Genomic DNA, 17448 nt, shown 5'->3' with positions numbered 1-17448 from the left:
TTCTTTTGTACTAAAATTTTCTTCACCATTTATTAATTATACTACTAAATATTCATGTATTTTTTTTATAGTTTGAATTCTAATCTAATACTGTATTATTTTGTTATTGTTGTTGCTCAATTTTTTCCAGATTTAGAGATTGGGAGCTTTTTCAGGTTGGCTCCTGTGTCTCTTTGACATGTCCCCATCTTATTGTCTTTTGTGCATTTCCTTACTTGCTGTCACTACACAATTCTGCAGGCACATCTTGTATTGCTGCTATCCCAGCCCTGGAATCATCTATTTATCCAAGGAATCATGTTTCCTTTACTTGGAAAATAGTATTTAGAAACTGGATGTGCTCATTGCTACTGAAGTGTCACTATTTCCAGGCCCTCTCAGAGGGTAGAAGTAGGAAATATATTTATGAATATGAACCCATATTTGTAAACATATCTATAATTATATGTATATATAATCCATCTGTATCCATGTGCATTTTGTCTTTAGCCTCTAGTTTCCAATCAAAACACTGATTTCCAGAGTTACTTAGGTTAGCTCCTTTCCACCCCTTGCCCTTCACTGAGTTGAAATCACTTTTAATGAACCTTATATTTCCAGGTTGCACAGTGTATAGGGTTTCAAACTCAAGTATATCATGTAGAAAATATTTTCCTGTAGGTAATCAGACTGACTTCTTTTATTTCAATATTCTATAAGCTACATTTTGACTTTTTATGATGTTCTTATTATTTATATGTGCCATCTAATTTCATTCTCTATTCTTTCTTACTCTGTGACTGGGTACCAATTTATAATAGGCCTGCTCTCTCATTTCCTTTCATCTGGTGCAGACATCCTCAATGCAATCTCATCTCCTTGCTGGCCTCCTCTGTGGCATAAATCATGCCACCTGGACCTTAGGAGCCATTAGTTGGCATTCATTCTTAATATCTGCTATAATTCCAGCAACCGAATGAATATACTCTGTCCTCTTCTTATCCTGGCCTTAGATCTTTTCCGGTCAGACAGCCTTCTCAGAATTCCCATACCCCTTGGGAAACTCAGCAGTATCAGTAGCTCTCCTTATTCCACCTTGAGCTGTGATGTGTTCTGTAAGGCTGCAGAAACATCATCTAGATGGTGCCCAGAGCTATTGCTATAGCCCCCTTCAATAAAACTCCTGCACTCCTGATTTTACCCAAAACAATACGTGACTTTTATCATTGAGATTTCTCTTTTTCTATTCCTCCAGTGTGAGGGACAATGGGAGAGGGTGCCTGGTCATTTTACAAGAGTTCAGGATCTCATAAATCTCTTCTATTTTGTTCCTTCTCCAGTCTTCCAATTCAGTTTTTGTCTCCTTAAAATTGGAAAGGGTTCTTATGCCATTACATAATCTTCTTTACCATATGTCTCTATGTGTTAAATTCCTTAGGTTCTGTCTGATATTTTGGATCCTAAGAATGCTATTGATTCTGAACAAAGTCATACTATTCCAGTAGAATCATTACTTTTGAAAGTGTTGTTTATGTTTTATGCTTTAAAACCTTCTTGAAATGCACTTGTCTTCATTATTCTTGGGTTTTTCTGCTTGAGGGCAGTGAATATATGGAATGCCAGAAATTTATTCACTTCAATTTAAGTAGCTATGTTTATTAAATAGCTATATGTCTTCCATGTTTGCAGATTATTAAAAAAGGACCTGATTATTTAAAAACTCAGAAATACAATATGTATTAGCAACTTATAATTTTTTCCATGTTTCAAAATTGGTAAACATAAGAAATGAAGTGACTTGTTTCCAGTCACCCTTTAGGAAACCATTATTCCTGCCTGGATGATAGACTCAGGAGCTAGGAGCAGTGAGGGTTGGAAAGCAAATGTTTAGTATTTCAAAACAATCTCTGAACTATATAACCACATACATATATATATGTAGATACATATATAGTCACAAAAATGGTCACAATCTCTGCTGTCTATGAAGACAATCCCAATAATTGCAATAAATTCTACAAATTCTCCTTGGATATCTTGCATGCACTTATAAATACGTCATTCTAGACTGTAACATGGAATTCCATATTCCTGGACCCACCCTACTTCAGTCTGCCCCCATTGCAGTGATGTCTGATGCTGTCACTCTGAAGCTCAGGAAGCCTGATGAAGGTGTCTTGCTGCTGCTGTTGCCACTAGCACCTGTCCAGGCCATGCTGTGGTGATTCCACAAGGGGTCAAGTCAACCTGCAGAAGGCAGAAGGCCCTCTCCTGACATTTCTGCCCTAGTTACCCTGATCCCAGAGCACTGATGCTCTGTGCTCTCAGCAACCCAGGACATTGTTTAAGAGGATAGCTTTTCAGTTACTTCCATTTTCTCACTGGGGACTTCCTCTGACAAAACGTAGGCCAAAGTCTTCCTACTTGTGGTATGAAAAAGTGAGGAAGAAGAGAGTGGAAAGTCAAAGCAAAATAGCAAGAGGCATTCCAGAGTACGTAAAATCATCCAGCTCTACCAACTGCCATTATCTTATTGGAACAAGACTGAAATACTCAGCTCATTCTCCTCTTATTAAAAGTTTTTCCCCAAGAAGTTTTGTTGGTCAGAGGTCCCTAGAAGATTTCTTCTGCCAGTGTTCTGGATGTATCCCTTTGAGAAATTCTGAAGTACACAAAACTTATGTTCAAGCTTGGACCTCTGCTATATAAATATAACAACATTAATTATATTAGTCTGTTTTTACCCTACTGATAAAAACATACCCTAGACTGGGAAGAAAAAGAGATTTAATTGGACTTACAGTTCCACATGGCTGAGGAGGCCTCAGAATCATGGTGGGAGGTGAAAGGTACTTCTTATATGGTGGTGGCAAGAGAAAATGAGGAAGAAGCAAAAGCAGAAACCCCTGGTATAACCATCAGATCTCATGTGACTTATTTACTATCATGAGACTAGCACAAGAAAGACTGGCCCCTATGATTCAATTACCTCCCCATGGGTCCCTCCTGCAACACATGGGAATTCTGGGAGATACAATTCAAGTTGATATTTGGGTGGGGACAGAGCCAGACCATATCATTCCACCCCTGGCCCCTCCAAATCTCATGTCCTCATATTTCAAAAATCAATCATGCCCTCCCAACAGTCCTCTGAAGTCTTAACTCATTTCAGCATTAACCCAAAAGTCCGCAGTCCAAAGTCTCATCTGAGATAAGGCAAGTCCCTTCTGCTTAGGACCCTGTAAAATCAAAAGCAAGCTAGTTACTCCCTAGATACAATGGGGGTAAATACAACCATCCAAAATGGGAGAAATTGGCCAAAACAAAGGAATAACAGGGCCCATGCAAGTCCAAAATCCAGTGAGGCAGTCAAATTTTAAAGCTCCGAAATTATCTCCTTTGACTCCAGGTCTCACCTCCAGGTCATGGTGATGCAAGAGGTGGGTTCCCATGGTCTTTGACAGCTCCACCCCTGTGGTTTTACAGGGTACAGCCTCCCTCCTGGCTGCTTTCACAGGCTGGTATTGAGTGTCTGCAGCTTTTCCAGGCACATGGTGCAAGCTGTTGATGGATCTAGCATTCTGGGATTTGGAGTAAGGTGGCCCTCTTCTCACAGCTCTCCTGTGCCCCAGTAGGGACTCTGTGTGGGGGCTCTAACCCCACATTTCCCTTCTTCACTGCCCTTGCAGAGGTTCTCCGTGAGGGCCCCACCCCTGCAGCAGACTTTTATCTGGGCTTCCAGGTACTCCCATACATCTTCTGAAATCTATGAGGAGGTACCCACACCTCAATTCTTGACTTATGTGCACCCACAGGCTCAACACCATGTGGAAGTTGCCACAGCTAGGGGCTTGCAACCTCTGAAGCCGCAGCCTCAGCTGTATGTTGGCCCGTTTCAGCCACAGCTGGAATGGCTGGGACATTAAGTTCCTAGGCTGCACACAGCACAGGGACCCTGGGCCCTGCCCACAAAACCACTTTTTCCGCCTGGGCCTCCAGGCCTGTGATGGGAGAGGCTGCCATGAAGGTCTTTGACATGGCCTGGAGATATTTTCCCAATGGTCTTGGGGATTAACATTAGGCTCCTTGCTACTCATGCAAATTTCTGCAGCCAGCTTGAATTTCTGCCCCAGAAAATGGGGTTTTCTTTTCTATTGCATACTCAGGCTGCAACTTTTCCAAATTTTTATGCTCTGCTTCCCTTATAAAACTGAATACCTTTAACAGTACCCCAGTCACTTCTTGAATGCTTTGCAGCTTAGAAATTTCTTCCACCAGATACCCTAAATATCTTTCTCAAATTCAAAGTTCTGCAGATCTCTAGGGCAGGGGCAAAATGCCGCCACTCTCTTTGCTAAAACATAACAAGAGTCAGCTTTACTCCAGTTCCCAACGACTTCCTCATCTCCATCTGAGACCACCTCAGCCTGGATCTTATTGTCCATATCACTATCAGCATTTTGGACAAAGCCATTCAACAAGTTTCTAGGAAGTTCCAAACTTCCCCACATTTTCCTGTCTTCTTCTGAGCCCTCCAAACTGTTCCACCTTCTGTGTGTTACACAGTTCCAAAGTTGCTTCCACATTTTCGGGTATCTTTTCAACAATGCCCCACTCTGCTGGTACCAATTTATTGTGTTAGTCTGTTTTCACACTCCTGATAAAGGCATATCCAAGACTAGGAAGAAAAAGAGGTTTAATTGGATTTACAGGCCTCAGAATCATGGCAGGAGGTGAATGGCACTTCTTACATGGTGGCAGCAAGAGAAAATGAGGAAGAAGCAAAACAGAAACCCCTGACAAACCTATCAGATCTCATGATACTTATTCAATATCCTGAGAATAGCACGGAAAAGATCAGCCCCCATGATTCAGTTACCTCCCCCTGGGTCCCTCCCACAACACTTGGGAATTCTGGGAACTACAATTCAAGTTGAGATTTTGGTGGGGACACAGCCAAACCATATTATAAGTGCCTTGGTATACACAGAGAATTGACTCCAGGACCTCCTGAGCATACCAAAACCCACAGATGCTCATGTTTCTTATAAAAAATGGTGTAGTATTTGCGTATGACATACACCTATCCTCTTGGATACTTTAAATGTTCTCTAGATTACTTATAATACCTAATACAATGTAAATACCATATAAATATGTATTGCACTGTATTTTTTAATTTTTGCTTTTTATTGTTATAGTGTTATTTTTATTGCATTTTTCCAAATATATTAGATCCACAGTTAGTTGAATTGAGGTACAGAAGGCTGACTATACTTATATACATTAATTGCCATCTAGAACTATATTTTGCTTTATGTTGATTATGATAATCATCTGATGTGCAGATCCTGATACCGTGTTAGGTAGTGCTTTCACTTTATTTTTTTTTAAATAGATGACTATGAGTTATATAATAATTGTAGTGTTTTTCTCTCTTGTTTATTTCTTGATTAGGAAATGGAGACCCAGAAAGCTCTCAGCTAGTGCCCTTTATATCACCCCACAGCACTTAGCATGAATCTAAACAAACAGGACTCAGTAGATACTCAATGACCTAAATGCTTATTTTATTTTGCAAAACTATCTGTGTTTGTTTTCTTTCCAAGTTGCTCTACAAAGATTAATTTTAAAGTGTTCACAGGAAGTAGCCAATAGTGTTGAATGATATATAACCTTGAGTAGGTCGTGGAATTTGCATGAAAAATAATAACATGGACTTGTGAATATAAAAATTTGTAGATAATTTAAAAGAAAATATAGGATACAACAATACTTTGAACCTTTGAGAAAAAAATAATATCCCATTTCTGAAAATCCAGCCTATAAATCGTGTATTCAGCATATTATCTATTTTATTTGAACATTTCCACAATTTAAAACCACTTCTTTAAATTGTTGAAATAGAAACAAAAATGTTGTTTCTGATTATTTCCTAATTATCTGCAATAAAAATTACATTCTACCATGCATTCCAATCTGGAAGCTTAAATCTCTAATATTGCTATTTTTACATAAATAATATTTTCCATTGAAAATGTAGATAAGCAAAAAATATAAGGCTAAATTATAAATAAACTCATCATTAATATTTTGGTATTTAATATTTTACATGTATTTCTATCTGTATAACTTTAAAATACCAGTATTACAGGTACTGCTTTTGCATTGAAAAATACATTGTAGCACACTATGGGTTAATAAAATATGCTTTTATGACATATTTTAAAGGCCTTTGTTGAAGTTACTTTCCTCTAGAGATGTTTTTTATTTGTTCTTGGGGACCAACAAGCATTAAAGTTATTTGGGATATTTTTGGATCACACAGGTGACAGGAACTGGAACACCAAACCAAGGGCCAGCTTTGGGGTTATTTATGATCTCTCTACCCAGCTTATGGAAACAGGGAAATTTCCTTGATGTCCCCTTCTTTAGGTTTTTTCATTTTTTCTTTCTTTTTACTTTTCCCTCTCTCCCTCCTTTCCTGCACCCTCCCTACCCCTCAACCCGTGTCTCTCTCTCTTTCTCATTTCCACTCACTCTGATAGCACAGCCTTCCACTGTGGTCTCATGATATACTCACAAGAGTATATCATGATATACTCACAAGAGTATATCATGATATACTCACAAGAGTATATCATGATATACTGTCCATTGTGTTCTCATCATACACTCCCTCTTTTGGGTGGATCCTATGCTTTATTCTCTGTCCCCAGCCTACAACCAAAAAAACTGGCTTGGCATTTCAAATATTTACTAAGCTTACTGATTTCACTTTGTTTTTGGCTTTTGCATTTTTCTTCCCTCTTTGCCAGCTTAGTAATGAAGTTAAAATATATTTAATATATTATCCAGGATTTGACTTGTTTTTATCAAAAGGATTGTTCTCTGAGTCTATGCTGCCATATGACAAAAATGAGGATTAAGAAACTCACTCAAAACCGCTCAACTACATGGAAACTGAACAACCTGCTCCTGAATGACTACTGGGTACATAATGAAATGAAGGCAGAAATAAAGATGTTCTTTGAAACCAACGAGAACAAAGATACAACATACCAGAATTTCTGGGACACATTCAAAGCAGTGTGTAAAGGGAAATTTATAGCGCTAAATGCCCACAAGAGAAAGCAGGAAAGATCTAAAATTGACACCCTAACATCACAATTAAAAGAACTAGAGAAGCAAGAGCAAACACATTCAAAAGCTAGCAGAAGGCAAGACATAACTAAGATCAGAGCAGAACTGAAGGAAATAGAGACACAAAAAACCCTTCAAAAAATCCATGAATCCAGGAGCTGGTTTTCTGAAAAAAATCAACAAAATTGGTAGACTGCTAGCAAGACTAATAAAGAAGAAAAGAGAGAAGAATCAAATAGATGCAATAAAAAATGACAAAGGGGATATCACCACTGGTCCCGCAGAAATACAAACTACCATTAGAATACTATAAACATCTCTACGCAAATAAACTAGATAATCTAGAAGAAATGGATAAATTCCTTGACACATACACTCTCCCAAGACTAAACCAGGAAGAAGTTGAATCTCTGAATAGACCAATAACAGGCTCTGAAATTGAGGCAATAATTAATAGCTTACCAACCACAAAAGGCCAGGACCAGATGGATTCACAGCCAAATTCTACCAGAGGTACAAGGATGAGCTGTTACCATTTCTTCTGAAACTATTCCAATCAATAGAAAGAGAGGGAATCCTCCCTAACTCATTTGATGAGACCAGCATCATCCTGATACCAAAGCCTGGCAGAGACACAACAATAAAAGAGAATTCTAGACCAATATCCTTGATGAACATTGATGCAAAAATCCTCAGTAAAATACTGGCAAAATGAATCCAGCAACACATCAAAAAGCTTATCCACGATGACCAAGTGGGCTTCATGCCTGGGATGCAAGGCTGGTTCAACATACGAAAATCAATAAACATAATCCAGCATATAAACAGAACCAAAGACAAAAAACACATGATTATCTCAATAGATGCAGAAAAGGCCTTTGACAAAATTCAACAACACTTCATGCTAAAAACTCTCAATAAATTAGGTATTGATGGGATGTATCTCAAAATAACAAGAGCTATCAATGCCAAACCCACAGTCAATATCATACTGAATGGGCAAAAACTGGTAGCATTCCCTTTGAAAACTGGCACAAGACAGGGATGCCCTCTCACCAGTCCTATTCAACATAGTGTTGGAAGTTCTGGCCAGGGCAATTAGGCAGGAGAAGGAAATAAAGGGTATTCAATTAGGAAAAGAGGAAGTCAAATTGTCCCTGTTTGCAGACGACGTGATAGTATATCTAGAAAACCCCATTGTCTCGGCCCAAAATCTCCTTAAGCTGATAAGCAACTTCAGCAAAGTCTCAGGATACAAAATCAATGTACAAAAATCACAAGCATTCTTATACACCAATAACAGACAAACAGAGAGCCAAATCATGAGTGAACTCCCATTCACAATTGCTTCAAAGAGAATAAAATACCTACGAATCCAACTTACAAGGGACGTGAAGAACCTCTTCAAGGAGAACTACAAACCACTGCTCAAGGAAATAAAAGAGGATACAAACAAATGGAAGAACATTCCATGCTCATGGGTAGGAAGAATCAATATCGTGAAAATGGCCATACTGCCCAAGGTAATGTATAGATTCAATGCCATCCCCATCAAGCTACCAATGACTTTCTTCACAGAATTGGAAAAAACTACTTTAAAGTTCATATGGAACCAAAAAAGAGCCCGCATCGCCAAGTCAATCCTAGGCCAAAAGAACAAAGCTGGAGGCATCACACTACCTGACTTCAAACTATACTACAAGGCTGCAGTAACCAAAACAGCATGGTACTGGTACCAAAACAGAGATATAGACTAATGGAACGGAACAGAGCCCTCAGAAATAATGCCACATATCTACAACTATCTGATCTTTGACAAACCTGACAAGAACAAGCAATGGGGAAAGGGTTCCCTATTTAATAAATGGTGCTGTGAAAACTGGCTAGCCATATGTAGAAAGCTGAAACTGGATCCCTTCCTTACACCTTATACACAAATTAATTCAAAATGGATTAAAGACTTACATGTTAGACCTAAAATCATAAAAACCCTAGAAGAAAACCTAGGCAATACCATTCAGGACATAGGCATGGGCAAGGACTTCATGTGTAAAACACCAAAAGCAATGGCAACAAAAGACAAAATTGACAAATGGGATCTAATTAAACTAAAGAGCTTCTGCACAGCAAAAGAAACCACCATCAGAGTGAACAGGCAACCTACAGAATGGGAGAAAATTTTTGCAACCTACTCATCTGACAAAGGGCTAATATCCAGAATCTACAATGAACTCAAATAAATTTACAAGAAAAAAACAAACTACCCCATCAAAAAGTGGGTGAAGGATATGAACAGACACTTCTCAAAAGAAGACATTTATGCAGCCAAAAAACATATGAAAACATACTCATCATCACTGGCCATCAGAGAAATGCAAATCAAAACCACAATGAGATGGCATCTCACACCAGTTAGAATGGCAATCATTAAAAAATCAGGAAACAACAGGTGCTGGAGAGGATGTGGAGAAATAGGAACACTTTCACACTGTTGGTGGGACTGTAAACTAGTTCAACCATTGTGGAAGTCAGTGTGGCGATTCCTCAGATATCTAGAACTAGAAATACCATTTGACCCAGCGATTCCATTACTGGGTATATACCCAAAGGATTATAAATCATGCTGCTATAAAGACACATGCACACGTATGTTTACTGCGGCACTATTCACAATAGCAAAGACTTGGAACCAAGCCAAAGGTACAACAATGATAGACTGGATTAAGAAAATGTGGCACATATATACCATGGAATACTATGCAGCCATAAAAAATGATGAGTTCATGTCCTTTGTAGGGACATGGTTGAAGCTGGAAACCATCATTCTCAGCAAACTATCACAAGGACAAAAAACCAAACACCGCATGTTCTCACTCATAGGTGGGAATTGAACAATGAGAACACATGGACACAGGAAGGGGAGCATCACACACTGGGGCCTGTTGTGGGGTGGGGGGAGGTGGAAGGGATAGCATTAGGAGATATACCTAATGCTAAATGATGAGTTAATGGGTGCAGCACACCAACATGGCACATGTATACATATGTAACAAACCTGCACGTTGTGCACATGCACCCTAAACCTTAAAGTATAATAATAGAAAAGTTAAAAAAAGAATATTTACTTTGAAAGATTAAAGATATATTATGTGTACTTGTATTTTTATTTTTCCTAAATGAAATTATTCTTTAAATGTTTACAAAATAATAATGTTATAATTGCCAGTGAAATTTCTTTAAAAAGCTTATTTTATGATATCATAGGGTAGATAAGAATCCAGCAACTATTTTTTAAATACTTATAAAGTATCAGAGACATGTCTGTTTTTAAATTAATAAGCTTTCAGTATTATCATTATTCTACTTTTACAGAAATATTGGTTTACAGAAATATTGAATGGAAAGTAGAGTGTTCCCATGTACTCTCACACCTGCACCCCAGCCCTATTAATAGAGTCTCCTATTATTAACACGTTGCATTAGTGTGGTACATTCATTACAACTGAAGAGTTAATATTCATGAAGTATTATTACAAATATATCTTTTGACATAGAGTTTTGGGTCCTTTCAATAACTGGACAAGATAGATATTATCCCCAGTTTCAAAAGTAGGGAAACTAAGATTGCGTACCAAACCTGGATTCACTCAAAAATGTTTAAGAACAAGAACTCAGGCCCTTATTTTCACATTTCTTTCTATTTTAACTCCTTTGAGTAATATTATATTATAAGTATCTCTTGCTTGATGAAATATATGCTTGGTATTATCAAAGAAATTCATAATAGGAAAGCACTTAATCCTAGGATCTCATTTCAAGAACTAGCATGCATATCTCATGTTTTTCTAGTATAACTGTAGTAAATTAGGATTACGACACTGATCTGTGGTTGCATTTCCCTATGATCTCACTAGGAATGAAAACTACTAATTGTTTTGCAATTACTGTGACCTAATTTGTCAGTTTTAAAAAATAAGTTTTATTGTGTATATTTAAAGTAAACAACATGATGTAATGGGATACATATAAATAGTAAAATAGTTACTATAGTGAAGCAACATAGCCATCATCTCACATCATTCCCATTTATTTTGTTTTTGCGACAAAAGCAACTGAAATCTTTAGTGGGAATCCCAAATACGGTACAATTGTATTGCCTGTGGTCCTCAGGTTGAGCATTAGATCTCCAGACCTGTTCATCTTAAACATCTGCTGCTTTGTGATCCATGAGCTACTTTCCCCCATTTCCTCTCCATCCTCCACCTCTAGTAACCAATTTGATTCTCTATGTGTGTATATTTGACTCTTTTTTTCAGATTCCACATGTAAGTGAAATCATGCAATATTTTTTCTTTCTGTATCTGGCTTATTTCACTTAATGTCTTTCAAGTTTACTCATGTTGTGGCAAATGGCAGGATTTCCTTCTTCTTAAGGCTGAATAATGTTCCATTGTATATATATGCTATAGTTCTTTAATCTATTTATCCAGTGAAATATATTAAGGTTGTTTCCATATTTTGGCTACTGTGAATAATGCTGCAGTGAACGTGGACGTGTAGACAATCTTTACAAGGTGGTGATTTCATTTCCTTTGGGTATATGCCCAGAAGAGGGATTGCTGGATCTTATGGTAGTTCTATTTTTAATTACTTTAGGAAACTCCATACTGTTTTCTAGAATGGTTACACCAATCTAAATTCCCACCAATAGTGTATAAGTGTTTCCTTTTATCTACACTCTTGCTAACATTTGTTATCTCTAGACTTTTTGATAATAGCCATCCTAAGGGGTCCGAGGTGATATCTCATTGTGGTTTTGATTTGCATTCCCTGATGATTAATGATGTTGAGTACATTTTCATATACCTGTTGTCCATTTTTATATCTTTTTTGGAAAAATGCCTATTCAGGTCCTTTTGTAATGTGGCCTAATTTAATCTTGTCGTTATAAGGCCTTGCTCTTTGTCAAATAACAATGTGGAGATACATTAACCCAGAAACAATTCCTTGTTTCTTATAACACCTCAAGTCGTTAATTTCCTTTTAGCCATGTTGATTGTTCTTATAATTTTAACCGGTTTTTGGCAGCTGGTTATGTTTTTGTTTAATAACAACTATAGGACCTAGACAGCAAAGATATACTACCCTATCTATAAATTATTTCTTTGTATAATGGTGGCCACAGTAAATCTATACCTTTTATTTATTAATTGCAAAGTCATTTTATACATAAAGATGGATCTATACAAGCAATCTATATGAATAGTGGTTTATGTTAATTTAAATATCATTATCAGAACTGATTACACTGTAATGTAAAAAAAGTCAATACTGTTTGTCTTAAAAGCAAACATGTGTTGCATCTAATTTATTTCAAATATGACTTTCCCTCAGTGCTGGTAGGAAATTGGTTCCAGAATCTCCCTTGAATATGAGAATCCACAGACGCTTAAGTCCTTTATATAAAATGGGGTAGTATTTGCATATAATGTATACCCATCTTCCCATATACTTTAAATCATCTCTAGTTTACACATAATACCTAATACAATAGCTACACACCTCTTCATTCATGTGGATTCAACATAGTACTTGTGTAGCAAATTCAAGTTTTACCTTTTAGAACTTTGTGAAATTTCTTTTTCTGAGTAGTTTTTATCTGCAGTTCCTTGAATCCATTACTGGGGAACCCACAGATATAGAGGGCTGACTATATTCTGTGTATTAGTGGAACCCAGTTTCACCCATCCCTTCCCTCAATGCTTTGGTCTAACAGTAACTTTGAGTCTCTTGGCACGATATATAAGGTAACACACTACACCCGAAGGAAATGAGCCCAAGTCCAGTCTTTTGCATGTTCCAACACAACCATAATTAGTTTCCTGTAACTTATAGAATTTCAAAAGCATGATACATTACTATCATATTAATTGAAAATATATTAATGTAATTGTATGTTTTGTATTATAGTAAATGGACATCCAGCACTCAAACGAGCTAACATCCAGGTTGTTGGAAAGTTGGTGGCCAGATCCATAAGAGAAAGGAAAATGAGACAACATTATAAGTCATGTAAAGCTGAATGATGTTTCCAACGTATTATTACCTGTAATAGTTAAACTTCTCTACCCAAAGAGACAAGTTAATGTTGGAGGTGGATCAATTCTGTATGAGTAGGAAGAAAGGATAAAAATCTTTGAATACACAAAGAGCTTTGACAAGTTTATCTATAATTTCTAGTATTTTTAGATGAACGCCATTCATTTGATCTCCTTCATAAAAAAATCTGTTTTATCATAATGAAGTGAACCTGCATAGTGTCAAGTACTCCTTTCATTAGACTATAATTTATGTTGTTCCATTACCAATAAATACCATAAAGAAACTTTAAAATTCTTATTTCTAAAACTCATGAATCTGGTATACAATACTATTGGATTCACCTTTTTTATTCTTTAAAAAGGTAACAGTGTGATGTTTCATTGAAATCATATATGTCAAACAATTTCTTTGTTTTCCATAATGTCCTTTATTACGTAAAGTTTTTGGAAATGGTTGTTTTAAACTGTGTTAATTTTTGGTAGAGTCGTGGTGTTATTTTTCCCTACTCATTGCTCACTCTAAAGTAAAAAGGTGAGAAGCAGTATACAGTATTCCTGAGTATTCCTGAGTTGATTTGCCTTAGCACTGAAATAATTTTTTTTTTTTTTGAGATGCATTCTGGCTCTGTCACCCAGGCTGGAGTGCAGTGGCGGAATCTCAGCTCACTGCAGCCTCCGCCTCCAGGGTTCAAGCAATTCTCCTGCCTCAGTCTTCCAAGTAGTCAGGACTACAGGTGCATGCCACCACACCCAGCTAATTTTTGTATTTTTAGTAGAGACGGGATCTCACCATGTTGGCCAGACTGGTTTCGAACTCCTGACCTCAAATGATCCACCCTCTTCAGCCTCCCAAAGTGCTGGGATTACAGGCATGAGCCACCGCACCCAGCCCCAATGCTGAAAGAATTTGAAGCAAAGTTTTCTTAAGAATCTTTAATTTAATTTTATCCATCGATCTATCCATCCCTCTATTTCGAATGGAATTAGAGAAACAAGTGAGGAACCATAATTGAAGGAATAGAGTCTATACATAGCATAGAGGCTAGATATGAAAAGAGCTGGGAACTACATGGCAAGCGTCCCATTGTTTTCACAGCTTTTACTTTGCATCCATTACTTCTGTAATAGTCTCTTTGATTTTAAAACAAACAAAAAACTCTCAGGTTATTTTTATGCAATTGAGTTTACTATAAGAATATCTATGGAAGTTATTAAATCTTTAGAAAAGCCAATTAGAAGAATCATGTTAAGTCAGGCCTCACCAAAACCAAACTCAAGGTGGACTAAAAATCATGATGAAGCGCTAACCAGAAAATTGTAACAAAAAAACCTTTGAGCAGGGCGAGGAAGTGATTACTAGCTAAAGCTAAAATATGGAATTTGGCTTACCTGTGAAATTTAATTATGCATATCTCCTTACTGATAATTGAATTTTATTTTAAAGATAAAAGTAATTTTGTTTACATACTGAAAAAATGGAAAATGCACAACTTTTTTAAAAAGGAAAAAAATACACAAGTTGAATATAAGCATGATTACAAGTCATCAGCCTGCTCCTTTTTAAAAACATAATTAGGATAAAAATTTGGCTAGATTTCAACCACTGCTATTCCAAAAACATTAGGAGCAAAATCGTGGAGTTATAATGAAAGGCACTTACAAACCTAAATATAAGATTTCTTAATGAGTGTTGTGTAATCACTATTCCAAGTAGTAAATATATTTATAAGAGAAAATTAATAATATCACAATTACTTTATACAAATATAAAAGTTGTTCTGATTATGACAGTTTGGGACAGGTTGTGGAAGTTCACTTTTCGTTTAATAAAATGTGATTGTTCTTGTTTCAGGTTTTCTACATTTGACTCCTTGATTTTTAGCAAGTTGAAGTAAGGCTACTGAATGTCTTTTAGAGGTGTGAGCCTACATTAAGTTCAGTGACAATATTTCACTCTAGAGCTGTAGAAGACAGTGTAAGGTCATGGAAAAGAAGCCTTCACTTTTCAATAGTCAGTTTCTATATAAAAATTGGCACTTGGTGCTCATCAAAGAACAAGAAATATTGGATATGCTCTAAATGTCCATTGTGTTTTTGAGCCAACTACCTGATGGAAGTCATCACTTATATGTAAATGAACTGTCAATGGCTTGCCACAGTTGGCAATCACTGGACTGTGAAGGGTATGTCTTAATAAAAACTGAAGCTCTTCACAGACTTTGATTTACTGGAAATAAAATAGAAAAGTCCTCTGAGACTACAAAGGACACTTGTTTCACATAAAACATCTAGACGGTAGCAATATATTTAGGGCTTTTATTATAGCAAAACTGCAAATTAGAATGGAGTGGTGAGAAAGTTCCAGTGACCCAGCTGAATTCTAAAACACTGCTTCTGACTAGAGTAATATGATCTTTAAAATAGCTAAGCCAAATTAAATAAAAGTGCATTAAGGAAAAAAAACAGAAACAATGCAAGGTCAAGATTCAGGTTTGTTACATCTTTTAAATTGTTTATGACTTGTGTATTACATCTTTTTATATATCTATATTTTTTTAATCAGTGCAACTATTAGAATAGTTGAAAGCCCAACTTCTCTGGTCCTATAACATGGACTTCTCACAATATTCAAATTTAAGAGGATTTTTCTTGCCTATTCATTCCTTTCCCCAACTTCCATCCCAAGCACAAACACAATTGAAATATGGAATTCTGTGTAACTATTAATATTTTTATTGTTTTATTAATAATAATATATTTGTAAAATGCTTTTGAGTTGGCAGTAGACTTTTGCACCAATATGAAGCAGCTTGAATATGTAGATCACATTTTTATATTGACTACTTTCTCCCAAAGCACAGTATGTTCACAGATGTACATCAGTCAGGGTAGGTTAAAAGTGTTAAACAGTAATCCTGATAATCCCAATGCTCACTTTACATTCCAGTGTGAACAGGCAGGGACTCTGTTCCATTTTTTTTGTTTTCAGACAGAGTTTCACTCTTATTGCCCAGGCTGGAGTGCAATGGTGCGATCTTGGCTCACCGCAACCTCCACCTCCTATGTTCAAGCGATTCTCCTGCCTCAGCCTCCCGAGTAGCTGGGATTACAGCATGCACCACTGCACCTGGTTAATTTTGTTTTTTTTAATAGAGATGGGGTTTCTCCATGTTGGTCAGGCTGGTCTCGAACTCCTGACCTCAGGTGATCCGCCTCCCTTGGCTTCCCAAAGTGCTGGGATACAGGCATGAGCCACTGCGCCTGGCCTCTGTTCCATTCTTCAGGGCCAGTGCTGCAGCCTTTGCACTCAGGCAATAGACAAAAAAGAGAGATTGTGGAGAAAGCTGACTTTCTTAACCACTTCAATCTGAACTTGGAACTTGTCACTTCTACTCACATTCTAGTGGGGAGAACTTGTCAGCTGGTTCCCTCTAAATTATAGAAGTCTAGGAAATGTGGTCTAGCTTTGTATCAAAGAAGAGAATGTGCCAATTTCTGCCAAAGAAAATGAGTTTAATTCCTCGTTATTTTAGGAAACAAGAAATATTTCAAATAGCTTCACTTAGATTGTCAAAAATCTGGTTTAAAATTTTTATTATAAAAATATCCAAACAATTCAGCCTTTCCTAGTTTCTTCAAGATTTTGATAATAATTCCCTTGCACAATTCGTCAGGAATCCTGAAAACAGCTAGCATCAGTGTAAAGAAAACATATATTTTTTTAAAAAGTATTGATAGATACTTTTCCTTCTGGAATGAAGAACTCTGGGTTTTATTTTTGTTTATTTTTGTTTTTTGTTACTCAAATACAAATTATGTAAAGTAAATAATTTTCAGTAATATGCTGATAAGAATAATTTTTCTTATGAAAGCAAAAACAACAACAACAACAATTTTCAGTTTAGGAAATAGGCTGTCAGAAACCAATACTTCCAGAACAGGGAGAGGGACACAAAATGATATTGTCTCCAGATTTTTCTATGTAAATAATCAAGAAAAGAAAGGCCAATAAAACTGTGATAAGATATGACCGTCTTACACCTCAGAAGTAATTCTTAACTTTATTCCAATAGGTTGAACAATTAGAAATTCTCTCTCTCTTCCCTCTCTTTTATGACTTGGAAACAAGTCAGGGGAAGGAAAAAGAGAAACCTTAAAGAAACAAAATTCTAAATAGATTTGCTAAAAGTTTTGAACAAATATGCTAGTTTAAATCTGTTGTCTT

The 17448-nt window shown here is 36.6% G+C and overlaps 1 protein-coding gene across 6 annotated transcripts in view; it reads left to right on the top strand.

The window, feature by feature from the left end:
- The window catches only part of IQCM (IQ motif containing M), a 505544-nt gene extending 492011 nt beyond the window's left edge, over positions 1–13533 (top strand). For 2 of the 6 annotated variants that reach the window (XM_054485868.1, XM_054485865.1), the window contains one exon: positions 13093–13511. In XM_054485868.1, the coding sequence (XP_054341843.1) occupies positions 13093–13208 (116 nt within the window). In that variant the 3' untranslated portion in view covers positions 13209–13511. Of the gene's footprint in view, positions 1–13092 lie in introns of all 6 variants that reach the window. The other 4 variants (XM_054485869.1, XM_054485870.1, XM_054485867.1 and 1 more) reach the window with 4 other exon arrangements.
- The last annotated feature ends 3915 nt before the right edge of the window (positions 13534–17448 follow it).

The sequence above is a fragment of the Pongo pygmaeus genome, chromosome 3 (genome assembly GCF_028885625.2).
Source record: "Pongo pygmaeus isolate AG05252 chromosome 3, NHGRI_mPonPyg2-v2.0_pri, whole genome shotgun sequence".
In the NCBI taxonomy this organism is placed as follows: domain Eukaryota; kingdom Metazoa; phylum Chordata; class Mammalia; order Primates; family Hominidae; genus Pongo; species Pongo pygmaeus.
Note: the sequence above shows the minus strand (reverse complement) of the source record. Positions and strands in the feature narration are given on the sequence as shown.